Genomic DNA, 27,197 nt, shown 5'->3' with positions numbered 1-27,197 from the left:
CAGGAAGAGCTGAATTCTGTTTGAAGCTTTTATTACTCACTCCAACCAATACACTGAAATACAGCTGGAAATTCAGATACAAAGCAGTTGTGTAACTAGTCAAGCACTTATTGAAATATTCTTTTATTTGTGTTGTTTTAAGCACAGTATTTTGAGGTTTTCACTGATATTTTTTGCTTACAGTGTTTTAAAGGTTCTTGCTTTGAGAAAATCCCAAGGACAGAGTATTATGGAAGTGCTGAAGACCATCCGCCAGTGCCTGGACTCGCTTGGACAGCCGCACTGCTTTCACCCACCCTGTGTACTTTTTCTCCTAGAACTTCTAGCCTGTCAGAAAGATTTTACAAAGTAAGTAATTATTTAGGCAAATCTCAGCTTTGTGATTTGCTGTCTTAGTTCTTGTGTTTTCAAGTGGGACGTAGTTGCACAGCTGTTCATGCCATGAACATGTTTAGCTCTGATTTCTATGTTATGTCTGGCCAGTGCTGTCACAACTCTGTTTCTTGGCTACTCACTTGTCAGGAGCTTTCTGTGGTCATCTTGCAATGCTCTGATTTCCTTTAAGATCTTGATTAGATTTTCATAAAGCAACTTTTTAATTTAAATTAATGTTCTCTTCTTAATGCTGTGAGAATATTCTCTTTGCCTTTTCTATTTATGATTTCTGGTACAGGATTCTTTAATTTTTGTTTGAATCTTCTAGACTGTATTTTTAAATAAAACTAGCATCTTTCACACTTGTGAAGAAGGGTTAAAAGGAGCCTGTTTGTAAAATTTGCACAAATCTTGCTACCTAAAACATCACAGTGAATTCTAGGCTACTAAAATTACTCTTTAATTTGCAGCTACTTTGGAAACTTGGAAGGCTGTGGTGCTGAGCTACACAAAGAGATTCGAGAGTCATACTATCAGCTTGTTTTGTTCCTGGTAAATTCTGTGAAAGGATTTAGTACAATTAATGACAGGTATAGTTCATTGCTTGCTTTATTTATTTGATTTTTTTTTCCATTCCTTCACACCTCCTCCCTTGTAATTTACTATTTGTCATTTAACGTCTTCATTAATTTTGTCTGCACTTTCCATTATTTACAGAAGTAAATGAGGAACCTTGATCTTGTGATCAAAAATGCCAAGTTGGCTTTTTATTACTAAAGGAATAAAGAAAGGCACAAAAACTTATTGGTGTTTCAAACTTGACTTACCGCATTTTCCAATTCTGCAGTGTGTCTCTGAAGCTTAGTAGTAAAATACTAGAAATAGCACATTTATCATGGAAAACTTGGGCAAGGGTAATGCCACAAGAAGCATGGCAATTCTGCAGCCATGCTTTAATGTTGAAACTCCTGTTTTGGCAACATTATGGTTGCTAGACTTTGGAGGATTTATAGCCAGGTGTCCAAGAGAAATGAGAATTTATGTCTATAATGTCAGTCTCTCTGACAATAACTTTCAAGTCCCTTGTTCAGTTTCAAGTGAAAATGGCAAAAAGGTTTCAAACAGAATAAATTATTGCAAATACCAAGAAAGTGCTGTACTGTAGAGAAGAGACAAACCCTCTTCCTAATGCTCAGGCAACACCATTAGCTTGATCTTACCTGAATCCAGAAGGAAAACTGTCCTTCTTTTAAATTCCATATTCTGTCCTTCCTAAATTGTGTAAGTTGAATACTGTGATAAACGTGAGTTCCTGCCACAGAGTTACTTTAATGCATAGTAAATCCTGAAAAGCAGTGTTCAGGGGTTTTTCTACCCTTCCTCTCCACACACAATTTAAATTCTAGATCTTTCAACTTTTGGTCAGCTTTAGAGCTGTCATGTTTTAATGTCTTTTGTTTTTATTTAGGTCGTTGCTTCCTGCCTTATCCTGTGTGCAGACAGCTCTCCTGCACCTCTTGGATATGAGCTGGGAGCCCAGTGATCTTTCCTTCTTTGTTGAGATCCAGCTGCCACATCTCCTCATGACAACATCACAGGAGAACATCAGTATCCATGACAGTGTCATTTGGTGAGTCAGGAGGAATGCAGCTTTCACATGCTGCTAAATGCTGATTCCATTTTACCCAGAAAGGTTCCTGAACTTCGAGCTGGAACAAGCAGTAAGGGTACTGTTAACAAGTTTGGCAGAATTCTGATTAGTATCCAAGGGCTTATCTGAAGTATTGCAAGTTTTTTTTTGCTGGTACAAAAACTTTTGTAATTTTAAGTTTAACCTGATTGCTACTGGAACACTTTGCTTGTTTAGCAGTGTAGCAGGAGTTGTATAATACTGTGTTTTGCCTTGATGAAAATCAAATGTTTTTAGCACCTTCACATGGCAATTGTATAGTAGTTGCACTTGCACATGAGCAAATGTGAAGGCCAAAAAAAATTAAAATGTGTGATCTGTCAGCATTCCAAAAGCTGTTTTATAAGAGTAGATTTTCCTGATTTTTACATTACGGTCCCCATATGTATTTAAGAACATGTCACAGAAGCAAGAAGCAGGTGTCTGCATGGTCATTTATTAACCAAGTGAATGGGATTCTTACAATTGTTTTAATTAGCATGTTATAGCACTTCATTCTTCATTAAAAAGTAAAGCTTTATTAAAGGGAAGCCTGATAGCATTCAAACTTAATTTTAAGCTTGCTTTTCTTTTAGTCAGTGGAGTGAAGAAGATGAAATTGCAGACTACAAGCAAAACTGTGAATGGATGGATGAATGTCAGGATGTAATGTTTGAGACCTGGTATGAAAAGATAGCTCAAGCTGACCCAGAGAAGCAGAGAAAGGTGACCTCATGTTTTGTATATTTACCTGCAGAAAGGGTAAATAAGAGATCTTTAAAAGCCTAAAGGGCAGCAAGAAGTCTGGTTTATAAATAATTTCTGTTAGTTGGATCTCTGTAGACTTTCAAGATTCTAAATTGATTAAAATAGCGCCATTCATTTTTGGTAGGGGAAATGTTCTGCCTCCTGTCTGAAGCTTTCTCAAAGTCAGATAACAATACTCAAGTAAATTGTGTTGGTTTATTGCTGTAGATGCACATGTTTGTTGCTCGTTACTGTGACCTGTTGAACGTAGACATTTCCTGTGATGGCTGTGACGAAATCGCGCCGTGGCATCGCTACCGCTGTCTGCAGTGCAACGACATGGATCTGTGTAAAACTTGTTTCCTTGGTAAGAGCCATTAAATAATCCCCCAAAACCCTGTATTTGAAGCCAAAACAGTATCTTGTAAATTATTGTCTTGGTTTGAAAAGACAGGTGTCTGCTAAGGAAGGCAGGAGCCTTCCTAAAAATGGAAAATGTAAACGCCTTTCCTCTGAATTATTATAATTTTTGAAATTCAGGGGCTCTCAGGCAAAGATATGGGAATAGGAACAACAGTTCTTTATTAGGGAAGAAAATCAAAATAGAAAAATGCAGTAATACAAAACAGAGCAGAGTCAGAGCAGACCCTGGCACCCTGTGTGTCAGGGAGGTGGCAGCAGTCCCATCCCATGGTGGCTCAGCCCTCCTGCAGTGCCAGCTGTGCTTCTGCTGGAGCAGGATCCTGCACAAACTTCCGCTGGAGTTTTCCTCTGGAGCTTAAGGGCTGGGAGAGATGGGCCTGGGCTCCTCTGGGAATGCAGGGGGAAGAAAGCTGCTCCTCTGGGAATGCAGTGGAGAAGAAAGCTGCTCCTCTGGGAATGCAGTGGGGAAGAAAGCTGCTCCTCTGGGAATGCAGTGGGCAAAGGCTGCTGTGCTGTTCCCAGGTCAGATTGTATCCAGGTAGGAATGCTCGGCTCCTCCCCTGGGCAGAGCATCTCCCCATGGATGATGGAATTTTCTCAGCCATGCAGGGACACTCAGTGGCCATGAATGGAAGAGATCTCCTGGAGGGAGGATTGGTGTGGGAGAGATAAAGAAAACTGTCCAAAGAACAAAAGATAACTGCCCCACCTCTAACAAATGGCAATAGAATGCACACTCCCAGCCACAGCTTGCAATCCAGGACAATTGTACACAAAATAAAGTCAAACACTTTTCTCCTCAGTTCTTTGGAAATGTTTAAATGTTCTTTCCCTAGTATGAATGTGAACTTGAAATTAGGAGAAGTCCTGTGTCAGAAAGATTTACAGGGACATCTTTCTTTACAGGTGGAGTTAAACCTGAGGGGCACGAGGATGACCACGAAATGGTGAATATGGAATACGCCTGTGATCACTGCCAAGGAGTTATCATAGGTCGGAGAATGAACTGCAATGTTTGTGATGACTTTGACCTTTGCTATGGATGCTATCATGCAAAGAAATACTCTGACAGGTATTAAAAATGTGATTTGCTTTCTCCCATGTGGCAGAAAGACAGTATTTAGTAGCTAAATACAATCAGTTATTCTCATGGTACTTCCTATAAAGCTGTGTCTGACATCTGAACATCTCCTTGGTGTCCTTTGGGGAAACAAAGACAGGACCAGTTTGCAAAAATGTCAGGAAACCTGCCTCAACCTCTGAAGTCACTTGGCAGCAATTGTTTTCTGGATGTGGCTAGGAAAGCTGCAGAAGGAGTTACCAGTCCTGTATGACAGGATTGGGGAGACAATCCCAACTGTGGAAAACAACAGTTTTCAGTGCTTGACACCAGAAGTCATAAAAACCCGGTCCACAATTTGAACCTCTGGAATATGTTGGGTTTTAAGTGGCTTCCTGTGAAGGCATTTTGTGTTGACTGACTGACTGTGTTGGTTAGCAGCAAACCAGAAGCTGCATTGCTAAATGGTGTCCCTTGTCCTTGCAGCCACCTGCCCACCCACAGCATCACGGTGTATCCCATGGTGACCATCCGCATCAGTGACCGCCAGCGCCTCATCCAGCCCTACGTCCACAACTACTCCTGGCTGCTCTTTGCTGCCCTGACCCTCTACAGTGCAGATCTGGCAAATGGGGAGGAAGTAGAAGGAGAGAAGCTGGATCCCCAGGTCGTCAGTCATGCCAGAGTCCTGCAGCATCAGTGCATTCAGCTCATTGGGGACTGCCTGATGAAAGCACAGCATGGAAAAGGTGAGTCAGCTCCTCCTGCTCTGAACAATGCTTTCTACAAGTGTCAGAAATGTCTGTGGTTACTTACTTGAAAGTTTCCAAAGGAAAGGGGAAGCTACTGTGTACTTCACTGAGAATAACTGTTTATGTAGAAAGCAAATGTAGAACAAGTGTCATTCAGGGTCGTTGGAACATGGAAAATAGAGTGCTTGAGAAAACTAATTTTATGCTTACATAAACATTGGACACAACTTGGCAAGTCTCTGGTTGTTTTTTTTTCCATCTTAGTTGTTGTAAAGGGATCAGTCAATACAACTTCATGTTCTTTCAGTAATGTATCACTGACAGCTGAAGGACAGCAAATAACTTGGTGGAAAAAGTTTTTTGTTCTGCATCTCAAGGGAAGAGATTTTTAGCTGTGTTTGTAGTATAAATTTCTGGCAGTGGTGTTCATTTTTCTGGAAATGGGGGTTTCTGTGAAAGAAGACCTACTAGAGAAAATAGAGTTATACAATAGGGACTCATTTTGAATGTATCAAAAATTTTAGACTAAAATTCAAAGAAGTTTGTTGGTAGTTTTTGTGAGCAGCTCTAGTACAACTGAAATACCACCACCAAATATTTACTCATTAATTCATCTGTTTACAATCTGTTTACAATTTTGTTATACAGTTCTATTGTGCAAGTAGTCAGAAGATTGAAAAATAAGACAAATGTCGTTTGCTCCTCACAATTAACACGCTACTGTTTTCTTAATTTAAAACATCTACCCCAATTGCATCTTTGAGGTCAAAGATGTCACCATCTGTCCATCACTAGTATTTAGTGGAACTACATAATTATATGAGCTTGATAGAAAACATGTTTTTGATGAAGTTAATGTTCAAAAGAATTGTGTAAGAAGTTTGCTGTTCTCTTTTAAAGTGTTTCAGTTCTGCTTTTTGTCTGTCTTGCCACTCCACAGCTAAATAACTTCCATAATGTTTTTGCTCCCAGGACTGAAAAATTTAGCTCTCCTCTGCATGTTACCAGAAGATGAGTCCATCTCAGAGAATTGCAGTGTTTCAGGCAGTCCTCCCACAGACAGTGCTCCAAAAAGTCATCCTGGTGATAGAGCAGGGAAGGGAAGAGATGAGAAACGCAGCACAGGCTCTTTGCTGCATCGCAGTGTAAGTACCTGTTACCTCCAGAACCCCTGACACCAGACATGTGTTCTGATATTAAACATCTTCATTAAACACCCTGTTCTGAATGTGGGACTGAGATAAGGGATAGTAATGATTTCATTTATAGGTAAAAACTGGGCGGGGGGGAAGGGGACAGTTGTTTTTTCATTAGGTCTGGCTGATCAAAGTCTTCTTGTTCTGAGCTGATTTTCACAAAAGTGCTGCAGGAGGAGGGGCATGTCTTGTTCTTTGTGAACGAGCTTTCATTTCCCCTGGTTGTTAGCAGTGTTGAGTATTAGTATGAGTTTCCAACAGTTTTATGCAGTGTTTAAAACTATTATAGTGTAATAATTTTATGCAGGGAGATATGAGCAAAATAAAAGAACATAATTTAATTGCATGGAAGCTTAAGACATGAATACATCAAGAAATTCTTCAGTAGAAGATTTTGATACTCAAAGAAAAATGTTTGTCAAGTGCAGGTGACTGAATTCTTTCCATGCTTGCTTCTGCAGGTATTACATTTTGTTTTAATCTTCTAGTACTTCTGTTTTATTTTTAGGGAAAAAGAGATACTCGCAAGGAAATCCAGTCTCCTGCAGAAGATAAAGCAGGAAAACAAGAAATTGAAATCAAAGCTGTCTCTGCAAAGGAAGCTGTTGTGAGACAAGATTCAGGCTTGTCTGTGGATGGGAATGTTCCTGCAACAGGTAAAAAATAATTTCTCATTTTCCCTGTCACAGAAATATCTACTCATCTGCAAACAGCTGTCCTTTTTATTCCTAATCCAGTTTTGCATATTTTCAAATGTCTGTGTCTGCTTTGTGAAAACCTGCCAGACAGTGCTTCGAACAGGTGCCTTGCAGTCTGTTTAAAGGAGTCTGGAAATCAGAGTAGATTTCCACAAGTATTTATCCATCTATGGAGATAACAGTCCCTGTTGGTCTAACACAACACTAGTGTGTTGTGATGCACTTGGAACCAGAAAATAAGTGTCTTATCCTGTTAAAGACTGGGACTGTGAGAATTTTGAAAGTTAAATGGATCTGTCTAGCACTGTCCTGTATATGTTTTACTAGATGGTATAAATTTCTTTACCTTCTGTTTCCATACACTTTTATAAAGACTTTATTTTCAAATTGTAATAATTATTTTTATAATTTATATTTATTTTTAGATTTGGATTATAAAAATTAAGCTATCACTTATTTATTTTTAATGTAAAGGGATTTCCTTGTTTTGTTTTTATTTACAAAGCAGGTGACTCCGTTTTGGAGGATTCAACCCAAAAACCAACAGAGAAGGTTTTAATACCTAGCCAGGAGCAAGTTTTTGCTGAATGCTCTCAGAAGAGGATTTTGGGGTTGCTGGCAGCTATGTTACCACCTTTCAAATCAGTTAGTTCGTTTTAATTCCATCTGGGTTTTTTTCCTATGTGCAGAAATAACATGAATAAAATTCGTAGGAATTAAATGTGGGATGTGGGCCCATGTTGTTTAGATGTTATGAAATGTGAATTAGAATGTCTTCAGACATTGACATCACTAAGGAATATAAGGGCTTGTTCCTGCATGGGGGGAGAGGGAAGGGGATTTTAATGTATCTGTGAAGTAGAGTCTTAACTGTTTAGCATTGTTTAAATCTTCAATTTAGCTTCACATGTCAGGTCACTCTAACAGGCCAATAACAAAAGTAGGAATGTAGTTTCTCATTCCTTCTGTCCCATTTGAAAGACCTTCAGAACAGAAGCTTTTCATGTGCTGATTTTGACTAAAAATCTTGTTTTCTTTCCCTGCTTCACTGAGATTTTTCTCTCTCTGCAGGGCTTCACAATGTCTCTGATCAACCTGGAACAAATACTTCCACTGATGTTTCATGTTGTAATCTCAAATGCTGGCCACCTGAATGAAACTTATCATTTAACCTTGGGACTCCTGGGCCAGTTAATCCTCAGGCTTATGCCTGCAGAAGTGGATGCTGCTGTGACTAAAATCCTTTCAGCCAAACATAATTTGTTTGTACCAGGAGATGGGTCTACAGTGCCAGAAGGATGGAAGACAACTCATCTTCTGTTCAGTCTGGGAGCTGTGTGTTTAGACAGGTGCTTCTTACCTTAGCTCAATTAGTTAATCTCTGCTGAACAGTAATTTTCTTTCATGTATGCCTTGTGCATAGAGGCTTTTTAATAGAAAGGTAATTAAACCTGTACCTTGGTCATAGAAGGGGCTTAGCATCTGCAGCCTTTGTAGCAGTGGGAATCCTAATTTCCTTCCACAAGAAGGCTGGCTGCTGAAGAGTGGCCTAATTTCCTGTGCTTAGCTACACAGCATGTCATGGAGGAGGAAGTGAGGTTTGGAAACTATGAGGAAAACCAAAAATACAGTCCTTTTTTTTGTGTGACATTCATTCTCTCACATTGTTACAAATCTCTTGTATAACATGGGAAAGGAGGAGAGTGTGTCACATCACTATCACCAGTGCTGAGTTCTGGATCCGGCCCTTCTATGTAAGAGTACGTGAGAGAGAGGTTTTTTACACCTCCAATGCAATTTTACACTAAGTAAAATTGCACTGCAAACAGCAGGGAGGGACAGATTTTTAAGATCCTGAGAAAGTTCTCAAGCATTCTGAGATTCATGGCATGCCTGTTAAATGTGACTTACTTTTAATTGTAGCTGTGTTTTACAGGGAGGTTCATAAACAAATAGAAAAGCATATGAAATTTAAAGGCAGAATATCCAGAGCAGAAGCTGAGGGAAAGAATTTTCTCAAAAATGAATTTTAATAGATTGTTTGTGTGATCCAGAGAGTGAGTAGGTGGTCACATATATGGGAAATAAACCTCTTGCTGCCATGCAAACAGGAACTTCTGAGTTCTAAACTAAAATTCAGAGTTAACAGTGGCAATATTCAAGCACACTTTGATTTGGGACTGTAGACACTCTCAGAAAACAGAATAGTATTTATGCTGTATGGAAAACAAAGCAGAATTCAGGTGTCAGCTGGCATGAAAGCTTTAAGACTTTGGAAAAACAGTTCTGTAGTAGATTGAAAGCTGCAGCTGTGACAGATTAGCAGTGATATGGTGTCTGAGGAGGAATAGCTCCAGGTGAGTGTGCCGTGAGCCCTCCTGATGCAGCCTGCTCTTGCTTTGCAGCCGTGTGGGGCTGGACTGGGCGAGCTCCATGGCAGACATCCTGCGCTCCCTGAACTCCTCTGCGCAGTGGCACCCTGTCATTGCTGCTTTCACTGACCACTGCATCAAGCAGCTGCCCTTCCAGCTAAAGCACACCAACATCTTCACTTTGTTGGTGCTGGTTGGCTTTCCTGAGGTGAGTGGCCTGTCAGTCCTAAAGGAAACAAAATTAAAGTTTTTAGGTATCTCTTTCTAAATACTACAGATTCCATCAATGGGGGGCAACCTTTATAAACTCTCAAAACCCGTTGTGTGTCAGAGTTCCATCTTTCTACTTGTGCATAATTAATGTTGATCTGGTGAAGAATAATGAGCTGGTTTTGCTTGGCATTTCTTTGGCTCCTGTTTATCTGCTACAAGCAAACCAGCTTCATTTGTTTCAGTATCTAAAAGGACTTTTGTACAAGCAAAACAATCCATTCTCCATCTTGATGTTCATAACTGATATATTGCCTATGTAACATTAAGTTGGTTGTTGTAGACATTTCTTTTATAGATTTGAACTTGTGTTTTCTAAAGACCAGCAAATACCAGGAATCAAGCAGTGGTTCAGCTAAAAAATACAATAGCAAGAATAAGCAAATGTAACCAATATAAGACATGGCTGTGTATTTGTAAATAAGCATTCCAAATGCTAACTGAAGTTCTGCTGCCATTTCAGGTGCTGTGCATGGGCACTCGTTCTGTGTACATGGACAATGCTAATGAGCCTCATAATGTGATTATCCTGAAGCACTTCACTGAGAAAAACAGGGCAGTGGTTGTAGACATCAAAACCCGAAAGAGAAAAACAGGTTCTGTGACATTTTTGTTTTATCAGAGAATCACAGAGTATTTCCTTACAGTTTGTTACAGATACCCAAAAGCAAATGTTAACTAGACCACTGTGCTGGTCTGCACACTTTGAATTCCACTATTAGTAAGTTGCCTGACTTTCTGCTCATAGGTTACCAAATTCTGCTTGCAGGTCACTGCCAAACTGTGAGGCTTCTGCAGTAATTACTTCAATTATCTTTAGTCAGAAAAGTATTTAGAAAGCTGTTGAGACCATTTTGTTAATTGAGAAATCTCAGAAATAGGCTATTGATGAAGATGAAGCAGTTATTTCTGTTTCAAGATTTATGTAGTGCTTCTGTCTTGCTCTTTACAAGTCTCTGCTTAATGTTTTAGAACAATTGCTAATTTAAAACCAGTTTGGATATCCCTAAAATTTGAGACTAAGTGAAACATTTAATATATAACAAATCAGTTGGGCTTTTAGGAGCAAGGGTTTTTCTCTTTGTATGACCTAATATAGTGAAGTTAATAAAGCAAAGGTTGTCCTAAGATTTGACTACTGAAGTTGTGTAAAAGACATTTGGAAAAATCAACAGACTAAATCGCTTTTTGATATTCAAGGAAGATTTGAATGTAAAAGCTTTTATTTTTGTTTAACTGTTGACATTTTAAACAGTAAGATCAGCAGTATTTATTTCATCATATCAATTGCAGGTCAGAATTTTCCCCATTTTAATTGTAAAATACAATGTGAGCTACTTTGCATGCTGTGCTGCTAATGTGCAAATATGTGCTGTTGCCAAAAGTGACCTGGAGATTTTTAACTTGTACTGAAAAATGAAATACTTTCTTGACTGTTCAGGGAATATGAGATAATTTTTGTATAAGACCTTTATTATAACATGATTGATGTAAAGATGTCTCATGTCTGAACCTACTCATATCTACTAAGAGATGACTACAACATTTTGATGTGAATTGTGTTTTTTCTCTCTTGTAGTGAAAGACTATCAGTTGATTCAGAAATGTGGGCAAGAAGGCAGTGATTCCCACACCCAGCTGAGACAGTACCTGCAGCACTTTGTCCTCATCTCCACCCACCTCCTGCAGACCAGCATGGACAGTAGCTATGCTGAGGCAGTGGAAACAACTTGGGTCTTGTCACTGGCTCTGAAGGGGCTTTACAGAACTCTGAAGGTACCTGACACAGAATATGATAGAGAAATAAAAAGTCATGTTTTACCCTGTGCTGCAGGAATTTGGGTATTGACTGAGCACACTGGGGAATTACCACAAGGGCATTTCTGTCACAGCTGGATCCCTTTATTCCCAGTGTAGGGTGTTGGAAACGTTGCTGGGCTTTAAATAGCTTTTGTGAGTCTGAGCTGGAAGTTGTTTTGCTTCTCCTCTGAGGGGGCCAGCCATTCAGGAGAGCTCAGGAAGAAATTCCTAGAGATAACATTTTATGGAGTGAAGCTCACTTTTCTCACTCTTGAAGTCTTTGAAGAGGAAATTTTTCTTTTTTTTTTTTTGAGTGTCAGATCAAAACAGATTCTCAGTTACCACTGTGCACGTCATAGATGATACCCTTAAGGGATTTGAAGTGGGGATTTTTATTTTAGGGAAATGAAAGGGAAGGATTCCCAGTGTAGTTCATCTGGGCAGGAAATTCATCCAAGTATGTGTGACAAGACCTCACAAGCACTGTGATGCATTATTCCTTTTTTAGTTATTTATGTGTGTGTGTGTCTGTGTGTGCAGATTCATGGCTTTAAGGAGATCCAGTCTGCCTTTCTTCAGTCTGGTTTACTCAAACTTCTAGTGAAGAAGTGTAGCAAAGGAACTGGCTTCAGTAAGACTTGGCTTCTCCGAGACCTGGAGGTAAGAAAAGTGACATTTTGTAAAAAGTCAGGCTTCACATGGTGGCATGAAAGGTTATGTCAGTACACTGCCCTCCTGGGACTCAAGATTATCTCTAATTAGTCTCTGAAAAAATGTTCACTTAACTATATCCCTATATCCCTGAATCTGCCTCCTTCTGCCCATCATAATCCTGTGGCTAATAGACTAAATTCATTACAGCAGGAGCTGATTTTCACTAATCTGATTTTATTTGGAAAAAAATTGTAGAATGAGACATTACTCACCTACTCAGATTGTTTGTATGGATTTTATTTCGACTGTTATTTCAAGTTCCATTCATCAAGTTAGAAAATAATCTCAAAGAAAAGCATGACTTGCATAAGGTTTTGCTGCAGTGCAGGTGGGGAGATCAGTGCACACATGAGCATATTCTTTCACAGTGGTTGTTAATTGCTGAAAGATAAGTGTGGTTCAGCTATTAGTTATGTTTTATCTTAGGCAGGAGTTGTGTTAATTCATTTTTAGGACTGTGATGAAGCCAAAGAGCTGTTTTCAAAGGAGAAGGGTGTGTAGGGGCAGCACTGGCATTCTGGTGATGGCCACCTTTGCTCTGTTTTTGTCTTGGAATCTTCAAATCTTTGATGCACTGAAATGGTTTAATAATTACTTTCTCAACTTCCTTTGCACTTTCAGCTAATCACTGAAGTTGTCTTTGCAGCAGCATGGAAGGTGTAACTCATTAGTGAAGTGGGAGATTGTTTAATTTTGTGTTTTGGAGTTGTTTTTTTATTTTTAGGTGTGCTTCTTTGTAAAATAGCTTGTGTTAGGCACTGTCCAGGTCTCATAATGTTCTTCTAAGGTGCTGATTGCAAATAAACTAATAATACCTACAGCTGTCACACCATATTCTTTTCTTTGTAGATTTTATCAATAATGCTGTATTCCTCAAAGCAAGATATCAGTTCCCTGGCTGAACAGGAGGATACGGAACTGGAAGACAGGGAACAAGATCAAGATGTGGAGCAGCCTGTTGTTGGTCCTGTTGACTTAGAGCAGAACAAACTTGATCCTCTGGAGGGCCTGGATGAAGCCACCAAAATATGCTTCCTGGTATTTAAATTAGTTTACCTTCTTTTGGGTAAATGTGCAAATTATACATTTGCTTGTTGCATAAAACATTTGGTAATTCATATGGTTGTTTTCCTTTTAAATTTATAGGGTGTGGGTCTGTGATTTCAGTGTATCATTCTTTAAAAAAATAAACTAGAACTATGGTAATGAATGCTACAAAATCATTATACAGTGTTTTGCTAAATTGCTTCTCATTATTATTAGTCCAAATACTAAGTTCATTAATTCTCTACCTACAAAGTGGGAAATAATGCATAGGTCATCCTTAAAGAAATTCAGTCTTTCCTTTTCCCCTCTAATGTGTTTTTAGGGGTTTTTAAATTTCTTTTTGCTCCTTGCTCAGATGACACACGATGCACTTAATGCACCTCTCCACATTCTTCGAGCCATGTATGAGCTGCAGATGAAAAGAACAGAATCTTTTTTCCTGGAAGTTCAAAAGAGGTATGTGAAATTCTGGGTCCAGCAGAAAAAGTGGTGGGTGAAAATCTAAAATCCTCGCAGTGCTGGATAGAAATTCTTCCAAGGATAAGATTTGTTTTTCATGTGTGAAAAAGTAAGGAAATAAACTCCTGCTAAGTAGTATTTATGGAAGCAAGTCACCGTCTTCTGAAACACATCACATGCTCTTTTCTATGTGGTAGCTCCCATATGAAGCTCTGAATTCTGTGAACTGAGGAAAAGTCAAGAGCTTACATGTGGCTTCTGGTACTCACAGCATCTCACCATGTTCTCACAGAAATGAGTGATTTTGTAACATTTAAATCCTTTGGCTTGTTAAAACAGGGGAACAGTTAACATGATAAAAATAGGCAGTGTTTAATCTTCCCGAAACAGAAGGTGGGAAGATTTAATTTGCATTTAATTGCCCTAATTGAGTTGGCATTACTTTGGAAACACAGTTGTGTGTTTTTGATTTTCCTTTGCCTCTGTGAAGGTTTGATGGGGATGTGATCACAACGGATGAGAGGATCCGGACGCTGGCTCAGAAGTGGCAGCCCAGCAAACGCCTGAGGCTGGAGGAGCAGAGCTGCAAGGCAGTGGATACAGATATGATCATCTTACCCTGTTTGGTATGGACACCTCTACAAAAAGGAACAGTTGGAAAATAATGAATTTTGGCATTCAAGCCTGAGATTTTTTTTTATACATCTGAAATAATCTGTTATCAGTGTTTTATGTCAAAATGAATGAGCAGGTACAAGAAGCAAGTATTTCTTCCTTGTTATTCCTTCCTTAAGGAAGTGAAAGAACTTGATTCCCAGATCAGGAGAACAAATTGTGATTGCAGGCTGTAATTTCCTCCCCTTACACAAGAGAGATAGTATCTCATTGCTGTAAGCTTATGCCATGCTACTGCTTTAGCATATCATTGTTATCTAACAGTAAGTTCAGCAGAACAAGGAAGCAATGAATCTATCTTGTAGACACTACACTTGCAAGCTTGAGGTTTTGCATTCAATAAAAAGGTCCCACAGCTCTTTTTATTTTGAGGGCTCACTGCTGGCTGTGTGGTGTCACCAGCACAGTTGTTTAACAGTTGCATAGCAAAGGGGAAGGAGCTTCCTGAAGCAGTTTCACATAATTAAAAGGAAAAAAAATAAGCCTTTCAACAGCTTATACAGAGGCTGTGAAATACCCAGGCCTGGAAATTGTCCAAACCTAACTGGACAAAGCCCTGATTTTGAAGTTATCTCAGCCTTAAGTCAAATTTGGAGCAAGTGATCTCCAAAAGTCCCTCCCAGCTTGCTTCGTTTCAGGGTACTTGGTGGCTTTACCTCTGTAGGTGAGCTTCAGTTCACACTTCTGGTTAGAGTTCTAACTGCTGTTGCCACAAATGCATCAGTGTGTAGTGAGGTGTGTAGACATAAACAATGTTTCTCAGGAAATCTGTAGCTGTGTGAGAGATCCCACTTCTGTGAGGTTTTTGACAAATTAATTTGTAAATTCAGCTTGCAGTTTGACCAGTCAGATATCCAAACATAGGGCAGTAAATTACTGACATCCTGTTTTCCAACTTGCATTTCTCTTGCAGTCAAAGCCTGTACTCTGTGATAAAGCAACAGAAGAAACCAATCCTGTTGCCCAGAAGCTCATCACCAACACAGAGAGTGACCTGCAGCTCAGCTATGCCAAGCAGCGACGCACCAAGAGCTCCATTCTCCTGCACAAGGAGCTGGACTCCAGGAGTAAAAAGGCTGTCAGGGACTACCTGTATCGTGTCAATGAGGCAATTGCAGTTCTGTATGCCAGGCATGTGCTGGCATCCTTGTTAGCTGAGTGGCCTGATGATGTGGCAATAAATGAGGAAATCCTAGATCTCAGTGGCCCAGCCCATATGACATACATCCTGGACATGCTGATGCAGCTAGAGGAGAAGCAGCTATGGGAAAAAGTAAGTGGATTTCATTCAGGCATGTGAACAAAACCTGTGCCCACATGCCACGAGACTCTGAGTAACAGAACTACTTGCAGTTCCTTTTTTCAACTAAATTGAAACTCCAAAATTTAAATTAGTTCTGAAAAAGCAGTTGGAATCTGTCAGAGTCTTGATGTGCTGGTCTTATTAACAGAAAATGAAAAAAACTAGCTGTGTAGAGAGAGCTGTTTCAGTTATGAAAGAGAAACTGGTAAAATGGGCAGTCTGGTTTGAAAATAGACAATATAGATGGTAATCTAGAGAAATTGGTAAAATAGGCAGTGCCTTTTAAAGGCTGCTTTTTCTTAGATCTCAATGTGTATATTGTAATATCTGCTACTCCACTGATGAGCTGGTGGTGGAAGTGATCTTAGAATTAAAATAGAATGTTGTAATGAAAGTGTCAGCTCAAGGCTGCACAGCAGTCAAAGCAAATCAAGTGCTGGGAATCTTCAAAAAGGGAATGAAAAATAAAGCAGAAGGCATTGATATGCCATTGAACCAATACTATGCACTCTTTTGGACTGCAGTGACTCCCTCATCTCATAAAAAATTAAAATAAGATGCAGTACAACTGGAAGAGGCCTAGAAAAGAATGGCAGGGATTATTGCAGCTACAGAATTACTTCAGTATGAGGAACCAACTGGTTTTCTTCATTCTGGATCTTTCCCCTGTGGGACATTGAGGGAGAAGGAGTAATGGAAAAGTCTGTTCCTCTTTCTCTGTAGATTTAAAGCAGTAAATAGCATGCAAAAGTTAACAGTAAGTATTATTCACCGGCCCTCCCAGTAAGAAAACAAAGGAGTGTCAGATTAAGGTAATAAGTGGCAGGTCCAAAACAAACCAAAAGAACAGGCTCTTGACACAGTAAGTCATGGAAATTGTTGCCCCAGGGTGTTTTTATGGGTTCTGAAAAGGGCAGGATGAACTGATAGAATAAAATCTATTAAGGCATATTAAATGCAAAAACCTAGCCTTTGTCTTAGGCTGTTCAGCAAGTGCAAGGCAAAGAGTGCATTCAGCTAACTGCTACGTGCTGCCTTTGTTTTTTGAGCTCCTTTTCCCAAGAAATCTGGAGGTGAACCTGCTAGCCTGAGCTGCTGTATTACATTTTACAGGAGGACTTAGGAGATGACAGGTGAAGACATGGCCTTAATGAGTTGCTCTGATGACCTGAAAGAGCTCAAGTAACAGAATTCCTGGATTCAGGCTTTTATGCACTGTTATAAAAATAAGAAAAAAGGAGACTCAGGTGGTTCTGAATTATTTTTAGTGTGTCCTTATAGATTAAAGGGCATTTTAGGGTAGTTTTAAACACACAGAACTTACATCTACTGCTTTCAAAACTTCAGCCATCTAATTGATACTTTTTCATTTCTTATGCAGAGTTGTACTTTTTTTTTTTTTGAAGGCTGAAATACATGACATATTCTATTTAAATCAAAACCTGTGAAGCTAAAGGAGCCTGTTTAGTATGTTAACAAAGTTGTTTATCTCATTTGATTACAGCTTTAATTTCTTGTTAATTACTTTACGGATTAGCCTTGATTCTAGCAGTTTGAAGAGCCATGGCTAATATCAGTCATGTTTTTATCAAATAAAGAATGAAAGGTCTAGAACAGAAGACAGAGTGAAATCTTTTTTGCTTATGGAGATGACACTTGCAGGCATAATTTCTGAATTTATCTTGTTTCTTGCTGGTTCCTTGATTCCCTCTTCCAAACTCCTGCGTGGCTTGGACATGGCTTGTGTCAGCCATCAGAATGTGTAGTTGTAAATGTTCTTTTGACAGCAGATTATATTTCCGTGATTTTTCTCTCCCCAGATTCTGCAGAAAGTGCTGCATGGGTGCAAGGAGAGCATGCTGGGGACCATGGCCCTGACAGCCTGTCAGTTCATGGAGGAGCCAGGGATGGCCGTGCAGATGCGAGAGTCTCGGCATCCTTACAACAACAACACCAACTTCGAGGTAGGGCAGGCATGGATTGCAGGCATGACTTGAAGCAGGAATCACCCAGGGCTTGGAGCAGAAGCCTCTCAGACTTCCACATGGATATCTGTGCTTGAAGCACCTGTGAAGTCTGTTCAGTCTTCCTTGGAAAAGGCTGATGTCAGATAACTCAGGCCTTGTCCTGCAAAGCAATGTGTTCAGTCAAGCACTTTAATGTAATTCTAATTCAATCATATGAAAAATACATAACTTACTTGGTTTTACTGTGCATCTATTTGAAGATTTGTTAATGGTTTCAAGGCCTTAATGAACAAATGTTTCTACCCTTCCTTCCAAAGATTTGTTTCAGTTGGCCTGTTAATCCCTTAGATGAAAGCAGGAGTGGTGTCTTTTTTCTTGTATTTCTCATTTTAGACTCTTTCCCTGACACAAAGAGTTTCTAATTTTCTTCTCTTGATACTGTTTGATAGCATTTTTCTGATACAGTTTGGTAAGCAATTATTGCCTTTGGACAGTCCTGGGATTTTTAATTTCCCTGCTGCTCTGACTTTTCTGATTTTTATTTTTAAAATGCATATAACCCCTTAGGTTCTGGCAGCAAGATCAATATCAGCAACAATTACTGCTTTTGAAAAAGGAAGGCATTGCTGGCAATTCATTTTACATGCTTAACAGCTAATGTGAACAATAGGCCATGCTTTACATTTATTAAATTAGCTGAGGGTAAAATATCAAAGTGAAAAACTCACAGAGATGCTATAATACTTTTTATATCTCCCTTGTTTGTGTAGTGAAAGTTAAGTCAGTTGTGGGCAGTAGAGTGTGACAGGACACAAAGCTGCTGTGTTTATTTCTCAGGATAAAGTTCACATTCCTGGTGCTATCTACCTCTCCATCAAGTTTGACTCTCAGTGTAACACCGAGGAGGGCTGTGATGAGCTGCTCATGTCCAGCAGCAGTGACTTCCAGCAGGACCGGCACAGCTTCAGTGGCTCTCCACAGAAATGGACTGACTTCGAGCTTCCAGGTGAATATGACTGATCAAGGGAATGTAGGGTATGGCTGGGGCTGCTGAGAGAAACTCCTCGTGAGTTAAATGTGGATGTTCCTGAGATGTGTAGGGAAAAAGCCAGTCCTTTCCTTGTCCTACTCTGTTTGCTCTGACGTGCTGCTCTTGCATTTGTTTCTGCAAAGTGGCTTATCTGTTGTTGTGCTGTGACCTTTTCTTTCCACCGCTCACTCAAAGCATGCACTCAGCTACTGGAAACAAATTTGATCTTGATTCTGTTCCAACACAGTCCTTGTTCTGCACAGTATTCACTTACATTGTTTATGCCTTGTCTTACTTTCCACAGGAAGCATGGTTTTTTATTTAAAAAAAAGAAAAGATATGCTTATCTCTGTCTCTGTGTTCTGCTGCTGCTCTGAGCAAAGAGAGCCAGTGCCAGCACCTTGGCTCCAGCTGGTGCCACAGAGCACAGCTGGAAGGAACCCAAGGTTTGACTGCCAGCTGCACTCTGGATTCTCTAAGCACATTTGTGAGAGCACAGTGAGGAGCAAATGCCAGAGAGCTCAAGGACTGCACAGTCCCCTGCTTCTGATTTTAACTGCTTTAACCCACTGAGCACAGGGGCACTGCAGGAAGCTCTTGACTTCAAGGACTGTCAGCACCTGTAAAGAGATTTAGGAACTTCCTTAGCAAACCAGTTTGGGTTACAAGGTGTTGGTTTGGGGTTGCAAGGTACTTGGTAAAAGCAAATGTATGTTCTGTAGAAATATTTTAGATTTTTGTGAAATTCTGTCTTCTTTTTCATCCCTAATAGTTGCCAAGGTTTGCCAAGGAGCTGAGCTTCAAAGCTCATTGTTTAGAGCAGCCTTGGCTGTGAAACTTGAGCTTCACCTTCTGGAAATTCATTTCCAGCCAAGGCTGTCTGGATTAAGGTTCTTGGTTCCGGCAGGTTTTAGCTGAAACCAGACATTTGAAGACTTCTGGGCTTACTATTTGATTGAAGGGCTTTCTCTTATGAGTAGGAGAGAACACTCTCTCCCTTTCATGATAAAAAGGGAAAATTTTTTTAGATATTTCATTTTAAATCCTAAAAAATGCTTTCAAAGTTTTTCTTACTCATGAAACTTCAAAAATTCTGCTTCCCAATGAAATCTAGCCTGCTTGTCCCAGGGTAACAGACTTTTTCATGGGGCAGAAAGTTTTAACAGCACAGTAGGTAAGAAGATGTTTTGTGTAGTGTTACAGCCAACTACAAGGATTTATCTCTGAAGGTGTAGATGCCACAATGGCAAAAACATTTAAAATGTTTTTTGCCTGATTGTAAAGTGGTCAAATGTTTTGATAGTCTTTCTATTTAAAGTGATTAAGTTTAATAGTTTTCTTCCTTGGAGTAAAACTGTTCAATTTAATTTTCTGACATGTAAAAATTTTAATTTCATATATTTTGTACCTTTTGTCCACTGAATTCAAGTGTTGTTGTAAAGAACTTGACTGCCTGTACAGGGGCTCTTGTTTCATAAATCATAACTGATCCAGTAACACAGTTGGAAAAGTGAAGTTACATATGCAGAATATGGAGTTTCTTTAATTTCTTCTATTTAGTAGTAAAAAATGTAAAAGACATTATCCTTCCTATCCAGTATCTTTAGACAGGGAAAACTATTGTGGGTTTGCTTCAGCCTCCTCTTTGTCACCTTTTCTTTGTGATTCATAGTTACCAAAAAATAAAAGACCAACTCTTGAACGAAGACATCTAGGATTAACTAATTTCAGATTTTTCATTTAAGTTGTATTTGAGATGGCAAAACTAACTCAGAAGATATTAATGTGGGCTTTCTTCCTTCCCTGCACATAGGAGACACGCTCTACTACCGATTTACTTCTGACATGAGCAACACTGAGTGGGGTTATAAGTTTACAGTGACAGCAGGTCATCTGGGAAGGTTTCAGACAGGTAAGAGATGCTCAGAATTTATTGAAAAGGGCCTGTTTTAGTAATTTTGCTGAGCTTTGAGAGACCTGTGATTGTTCTTTTTCCTTGTCTCAGAATTTGCATTCAGTGTCTTAGAAATAATGTGATTGGTTTAGTTCAAGTGGAAACTCAACTGATGTCTATTACTTCCTGTGACTTTGGGGTAGAAACACAGAATCTTCACAGAGACTTGGAGATTACAATTATAATAATGTAATTTGCATCCAAGATCTCATTATATGATAGTAATTACACAGAGTATTTAGTAAACACTCTAGAATGCTGTAGTTTGAAATAGAAATAATGGTAATTGCATTTTTCAAAAGTGGTTATCCATTAAAATAGGATGGTTCTGGGTCTAATTTTTAGCATAAGAGGTTTTGTTAGTTTATTTCAGAGTTTAAATATTTTAATGAAATTGAGGCTTGAGGATTATTTGCTATCAGCAAAACTCTACTTCCTGTCATGTAATAGTGAGGGGCTTGATTTTTTTGCCTTGTTTGAGCAAAAATTTAAATTTGGATATGATTCTTTCTAATTTTTATATAAGTTTTTCCTCAGAAAAGAGTTGCCACATTAGGATGTAATCTAGGGTTAGCTCAGATTTTTGTTTGGTATTTTAATTCAATATTTCTGGCTCGCAATACTTGGTGCATGGAGAAAACTGACTATATGAACAGAATGTGTCCTACAAAACTGAACAGCTGTTTGAATTTTCTTTTTTTCCCTAGGGTTTGAAATTCTAAAGCAGATGCTGTCTGAGGAAAGGGTAATTCCTCACCTTCCTCTGGCCAAGATCTGGGAGTGGCAGGTGGGGGTGGCGTGTCGCCAGACGGGTCACCAGCGCCTCAAGGCCATCCACCTGCTCCTGAAGATCGTGCAGTGCAGCAGCCAGGGGTGAGTGCCTGCTCCACTCCTGCACCTGTGGCAAGGACAAGCCAACAAAAAGGCACTAAACTGATATTATTTTGAAGCAAAAAACCCCCTGTGGTTCCAAGCAGGTTTTCTTAATTTGACTGTCAGATGCAATTTACAGTGCTTTGATAGCAGGGATGTTTTGGCCCCCCATCTTTGCTGGCATTTAAAGAAGTCTAATGAATTCAAATGTCATTATAAATAAAAAAAATAAACAGAAAACAGGACAAAGGTAGATTTCAATTAATCTTCTAGAAATTTATTCTCTTTGTATTAGTTATACTGTAGAATTAAGGTAAGGATGAAATAATAATCTGGTGAAGTGATGATCTGATTCTCTGTAAAGTAAATAGCTTCTAAATGATTATTTTCAGTTGTACCACTACGCCTGTAATTGGGTTTTAGAAGGGATATGTGTCTTTAAGCTTATGTGTGTATGGCATGAGTATTTCTAGATACAAGAGCATTTAGCAAAGTGGGGTTTTTTTTGTTGTTAACTGTCACAAATTTATAGTTTTGTTCTCTTAAATTTGATTTGGTTTGATTTCCCCTCTCCATTTCCAGAAATGCGCACAGTAGTTGCTCACTATTGCATCACAATTTCATTTAAATTACTTTTTTTCTCAGGGACTGTGACCTCACCTTATTGAAGCCACTTTGGCAGCTCTTCACCCACATGGAAAACAACTCATGTCACGACTCAGCCAAGCCCGGTATCCTCCTTCCTCTTCATCGTGCACTGGCAGAACTCTTCTTTGTCACAGAAAACAGAGTTACTGTAAGCTGTTCCTGTGTTTCTATCCCTCCTTTCCTCAATGCTGAGAATTACAGAGTTTTACACTAAATGCAGTTTTCCTTTATCCCTCAGAGCTACAGAAACATTAATAACTTTCACTTATGGAGTGTGGCAGCAAGTCCTAATTAGAGGGGAATTCTGTTACCTTATCCATCATTGGACTTAAAGTGATAGCCATGACTATTAAGGCCATAAAGCAACTGTTTATTCTGAGAGCAATTCTGGTTTAATAATTAATTTAAAGGTATTTGCATGTGGTTTTCGTAGAATTGCTTTTGAACTTTTAAATATGTCATGAGCTCGTTTCTATGATCACAAACTGTGCTCTAGTTTGGGAGAGTCTGGTGTGCAGTTCTTGGAGACTCTAATGATCAGCATTTTAATGTTAATTAGTACAATACCATCTTTGGTAGAAACATTGGTGTTCATTGCATGTTTTCTGGCCACAGGAGCTTGGATCTCTACAGGAGTATTTGCTTGCCTTAAATACTGAAGATCATCTTCATCACTGCACAGCACAGGTAGGATTGCACAGCCCCAGGGCTGGGTGGGTCTGGGATCTTTGTGGCAGACACTGGATGATTTCTCATTGCCCAGTGGAGTTTATAAAAGAGATATAAATGTACTTGCCTATTACCATACCTTGACAGCCTCTGAAAGTTGTGAGTGAACTTTGCACAAATGCTTTTCTAGGATATTGGGAAGAAATTCTTCTATGAGGGTGGTGAGGCCCTGGCACGGGCTTCCCAAAGCAGCGGTGGCTGCCCCATCCCTGGAAGTGTCCAAGGCCAGGTTGGACAGGGCTTGGAGCAGCCTGGGGTAGTGGAAAGTGTCGCTGGCCATGGCAGGGGTGGAATGAAATAATATTTAAGGTCCCTCCCAACCCAAACCAGTCCATGATTCTAGGTTTCTCTTTCTGCTTAGTTTCATATGATTTCTTTACACTTTGGGCTTGAGGAGAATATTTGGTGTGACTTTGTTTTTCCTTTTCTCTTCTAGGCCCTGAAAAACATTGCTGCTATCAGCCTTGCCATTAACTATCCAAACAAATCAACAAGTTTCTGGAATGTTTAATACTGGCTCAGGCCGGAGTGCATGGGATAGAGTAGTTTGTCCATTGGACATGGGAACAAACATCTTAACTCCATTCAGGAGAAGTTCCTTCAGCTTCAGTGTATGAGCACTCTGCAGCCTTCCTTCCTTCCACCTTGATGTAGAATTTGTAAAAGTAACAGCGCACTTCAACGAAAAAGCACATCCTGAAGTAACTCATGCGTCGCCTACAGTTATGTATGCACATATTGTAGCATGTTAGAGTAAACAGAACAATATTGTTTTTTATTCAGAGGAAGCAAAGTAAAGAAGGTAGCTGAAGTGTGAGAATGGAAGGCCCCCACGTTTGTATCATCTGCTCCTGAGGAAACTTGATCCATGAAACATGTCAGCTTGGGAAAATAGTGCTGAACTCGGGGTGATGCCTTCAACAGCATCTGTTGTACATCTTCAGAGTGAAACAGGCAAACCACAGTCTGGTGGCTGCTGCAGCAATGGTCCACACTTGAATCCTGTCATTTTTGCTTTGGAGGCTACTTCCCAAGGAAAAGGATTTCAATTCTTACTAAACTACAGGTTGTAAAACAAATTGTGGGTGATTTGCAAAGCAATTGAAGGATTCCAGTTTCACAGCATCCTCGGGCAAGAGCTTTATGTTTCTCCTGTTTTTTGGGTCACCTGTTCTTTCCTTGCTTTATCTCCAATGTATTATTCCAAATAGCCCATTATTATAGTGCAGAGAGCAAAGGCTGGCCTTCAGTCACAAGGCACTGGTGATATGAAGACTTGAAGAACTTACCTATTTCTGAAAAATCACATATTTACAAGAAATCATGAGAAGAAATTTTCAGTTACTTTGATATTAGTGGCTTAGGAGGTCCTTGGCAATGTTGGGATCTCAGACTCCCAGCACTCAGGGTGGGGTTAATGATCAATCCACTCTTATTTTACAGAGCAATAACTACATTTCTCTTAGTGAACATGGAACGAATTGCAGATCTTCTGTGCTGCAATAAATTTGCTTTCTTCCTGCACAGCTATATTGGTTATTCCCTTTCCAAAGAGCTAAAAAGAATACAGAAAGATTTGGGGGTGTATTTTGTGTACCACTGCACAGTTTGTAGAGCTGGTGTTGTCAATTATAAATTCAGATTACTTTTAATGCTAAATATTTTCTTCTTTGCTTCTTCACCCCAATACTGGAGAATAGAAAAAAAAAAAAAAAAAAAGCAGCCAAAAGCTCTAATAGTAATTGAATGTAAGTTGTGTGAAGCAGTGGCTCTGTCAGAAGGAAATGTATTTATTGACCCTGCTTGTCCAAAATGTGAGTGGTGTCCAAATACCAGTGCACAGGAGCCCTGCTTTGGGGAGTGTCCTCTGAACTGATGGTCTTCTCAGCTGGGGCTGGAGTGTCAGGGTGGCCCAATCTCCCTCTGAGAGGGAAGCATGCAGTAATACATCCCTTGGATTTTTTTTTTGATGGCCTCTTGTGCTGTAAAGTTTTGTTTTGATTTCTGTTCAGCCAAGTGAGTGCACAGCGAGTGCTTGAATCAGAATGGGATTATTCTGCTTGAAAGACTTAAAACTGAAGACCAAGTAGCACCATGCTTTCAGGGATGGAGTGGCTCTCTTAGCAAATGAGAATGCCAGGGTTCAGGAAAAGTGTAGTATATTGTGAAAGACTGAGAGGAAGCAGAGAGATGCTGCTCTGAAAGCCCTCCTTGAGCATCATGAGTTGATTTCCTTAAAGACATCAGGATGGGAAGGGAATTATCAAGATTGTGGTGTACCTTTAATGCACGGATCATGCTGTTCCCACACAAGGTGTTTGAGTTTGCAGCCTCCCTCTGGGCTGGCAGAGATCCCTGGGGAGCCAAGTGCTTCACACCTTCTCATTGCTGAACAGATCCTGGGCAGAGGGAGCTGCTCCAGCAGAAGGAGATGTTCCTAAACTGATGTTAGGGAGTCAGGTGGATGGGGCAGGTGAGCACTTGGAAATTGCTTCTCTGGAGCAGGAGGATTTCCTCTTCACTGCCTCTGTGGGCATCCATGGCTGAGGAATCACAGATCTGCACTGGGCTGCTGTGCTGAGCTGTGCAGCTGCTGACATCAGCCCTGTCAGTCAAAGAAGGATTTTTCTTTTCTCACATCAGGGATGAAGACTGTAAATAAACCATTCATAGAATCTGTCACAGCTCTGTCACAGTCACGTTTTTTTTTCTGTTGGACTGTCCTTTTGCTTTCTGGATGAAGACATGAGGCTGCAAGGATGACACAGGAGTGGCCAGAATTCCTTGCTAGGCATTACCACTCAACTTACTCTACCAGCAGTGACTGGCCTCGTGAGTCAGTCATCTTGCCCTGAAGGAACTGTCTAGGAACAGTGTCCACTAAATATAATTTCTACCCACTAGATGGAACTGAAGGACTGTGACCTGAGTTGACACTGAATCTGTTGCTGCCTTATAACTCAAATCATTAATTATGGATTTTTAAACAGACAAGAAACACTGATTATTTTTTTTCCTTCTGGTAGCGCTAAAGAAAAAGGAATAGAATACCAATAATGAATATTCATGATCAATCACGTTTTGAAAATTATGCAGAAGTTCTAAGTGGATGTGAATGATGCTATTGAATTGTATAAAACTGTCTGGAAAACAGGTATGATGAAAAAAAATGTGCCTAATATAAGAAAAACTAAAAAAGTTGTCCTGCCTGAATCACCTATGATGTGTTTAAAACAAATCATATTGTTCCTAATGATACATTTGACTTGCTTTCATTAAACACTTAAAAACAAGAGTTTTATAATTTCTTTTCTTACGGGTTTACTACTTTGCAATTTTTATCAGTTGTTTAAAATATATCAGACCTTTAGATTTATTCCAGTTCAGTTCAACATGTAAAAAGAAAGCTACAGATGTGGGTAAAATATGCAAATGAAGAGAAATATATTGTAAAAATTCTATAAAATCAAAAAAAGTACAACACGGTGTCTGTTTTTTGTTTGTTTTTCTGCTCTGCTCACTGAATGTTTAATGTTGGAGTTTGTAGTGAGATCCAGGGTTTTTCTTAGGAACCCTCATTTTTCATGCCTGTAAGCAAACCTGCTTGTCCTCATGTGGTTGGCAAATATCTGATATTACATCGAGCTATGCAGGAACCAGACTTCTGGAGTCATCTCTTAAATTCCAGCCCTGCTGTTTACATTCCAGTGGCCTTACCCTGAAAATTCAGTTTTCCCGTGGATATCCATTGGTTTCAGTGCCTGTGTATATTTACTTTGAGACCTGAAACACACATCTGGAGGCCTCAGATGTCTCCTGTAAAGCTGAGATTTGTATTAGTAGGTGTTGATTCTAATTAGTGATGTTTATCAGCAGAGGTTCTTGTGCCTACCTGCTCCAGTGGGTTTAACTGAAAAGGTTGTTTGCCTTGGGTTTGGCTCGAGGAAAGAGCTGTGTCAAGTCAACATCTTCCTGTATTTGCCTAAAGCTGCAAATTGTTTCCTTGGAGAATGTTCTAATGAGGAAATTTTATTAAACACAAATAAATAATAGGATTGTGAGGGTGTGGGAGAGCAAGGACTGTTCCCTGAGGTTTGAGGATTCAGAGGATAAACCTGAAAAAAATTCAGTGTAATTGCTCTGAAATGTAGCATGGGGCCAGGCACTGGAATGTAACAGAGGGTACATCTGTAGCACTTTGGATCTGCTTTTCAGGTCAAGTTCTTCATGACTGGTTTTCTTCCAAGAGATCAAAAGTAGGCTGCAAGTTAGCTGAGAGGTGGGTGACTTTAAAAATCTGCTTTTAGGAGAAGGCTGAGCTGTGTTTAAAACAGAACTGGCCCAATCCTTCTGTTTTCACAGCCCAGCTCAGGTCTGGTATTTGCAGTGAGTTTTGTACCTTCACAAATACCTGCCTGTTTATACCATTTTAAACC

At 39.6% G+C, this 27,197-nt stretch overlaps 1 protein-coding gene across 2 annotated transcripts in view; it reads left to right on the top strand.

The window, feature by feature from the left end:
• ZZEF1 (zinc finger ZZ-type and EF-hand domain containing 1) overlaps positions 1-26,242 on the top strand; it is a 56,664-nt gene extending 30,422 nt beyond the window's left edge. The window contains exons 30-55 of one of the 2 annotated variants that reach the window (XM_030288301.4): positions 184-348; positions 846-965; positions 1,844-2,005; positions 2,641-2,770; positions 3,020-3,158; positions 4,121-4,286; positions 4,761-5,023; positions 5,999-6,171; positions 6,731-6,878; positions 7,429-7,565; positions 7,992-8,269; positions 9,326-9,500; positions 10,026-10,158; positions 11,142-11,338; positions 11,903-12,022; positions 12,926-13,114; positions 13,479-13,579; positions 14,073-14,208; positions 15,171-15,530; positions 17,381-17,524; positions 18,365-18,533; positions 20,371-20,469; positions 21,219-21,384; positions 22,030-22,180; positions 22,648-22,719; positions 23,198-26,242. In XM_030288301.4, coding sequence (XP_030144161.4) covers positions 184-348; positions 846-965; positions 1,844-2,005; positions 2,641-2,770; positions 3,020-3,158; positions 4,121-4,286; positions 4,761-5,023; positions 5,999-6,171; positions 6,731-6,878; positions 7,429-7,565; positions 7,992-8,269; positions 9,326-9,500; positions 10,026-10,158; positions 11,142-11,338; positions 11,903-12,022; positions 12,926-13,114; positions 13,479-13,579; positions 14,073-14,208; positions 15,171-15,530; positions 17,381-17,524; positions 18,365-18,533; positions 20,371-20,469; positions 21,219-21,384; positions 22,030-22,180; positions 22,648-22,719; positions 23,198-23,272 — 4,168 coding nt within the window. In that variant the 3' untranslated portion in view covers positions 23,273-26,242. Of the gene's footprint in view, positions 1-183; positions 349-845; positions 966-1,843; positions 2,006-2,640; positions 2,771-3,019; positions 3,159-4,120; positions 4,287-4,760; positions 5,024-5,998; positions 6,172-6,730; positions 6,879-7,425; positions 7,566-7,991; positions 8,270-9,325; positions 9,501-10,025; positions 10,159-11,141; positions 11,339-11,902; positions 12,023-12,925; positions 13,115-13,478; positions 13,580-14,072; positions 14,209-15,170; positions 15,531-17,380; positions 17,525-18,364; positions 18,534-20,370; positions 20,470-21,218; positions 21,385-22,029; positions 22,181-22,647; positions 22,720-23,197 lie in introns of both variants that reach the window. The other variant, XM_012568623.5, reaches the window with a different exon arrangement.
• Positions 26,243-27,197: the final 955 nt, after the last annotated feature.

The sequence above is a fragment of the Taeniopygia guttata genome, chromosome 19 (assembly GCF_048771995.1).
Source record: "Taeniopygia guttata chromosome 19, bTaeGut7.mat, whole genome shotgun sequence".
In the NCBI taxonomy this organism is placed as follows: domain Eukaryota; kingdom Metazoa; phylum Chordata; class Aves; order Passeriformes; family Estrildidae; genus Taeniopygia; species Taeniopygia guttata.
The sequence above is the reverse complement of the archived record's forward strand: the minus strand, read 5'-3'. Positions and strand labels throughout refer to the sequence as shown.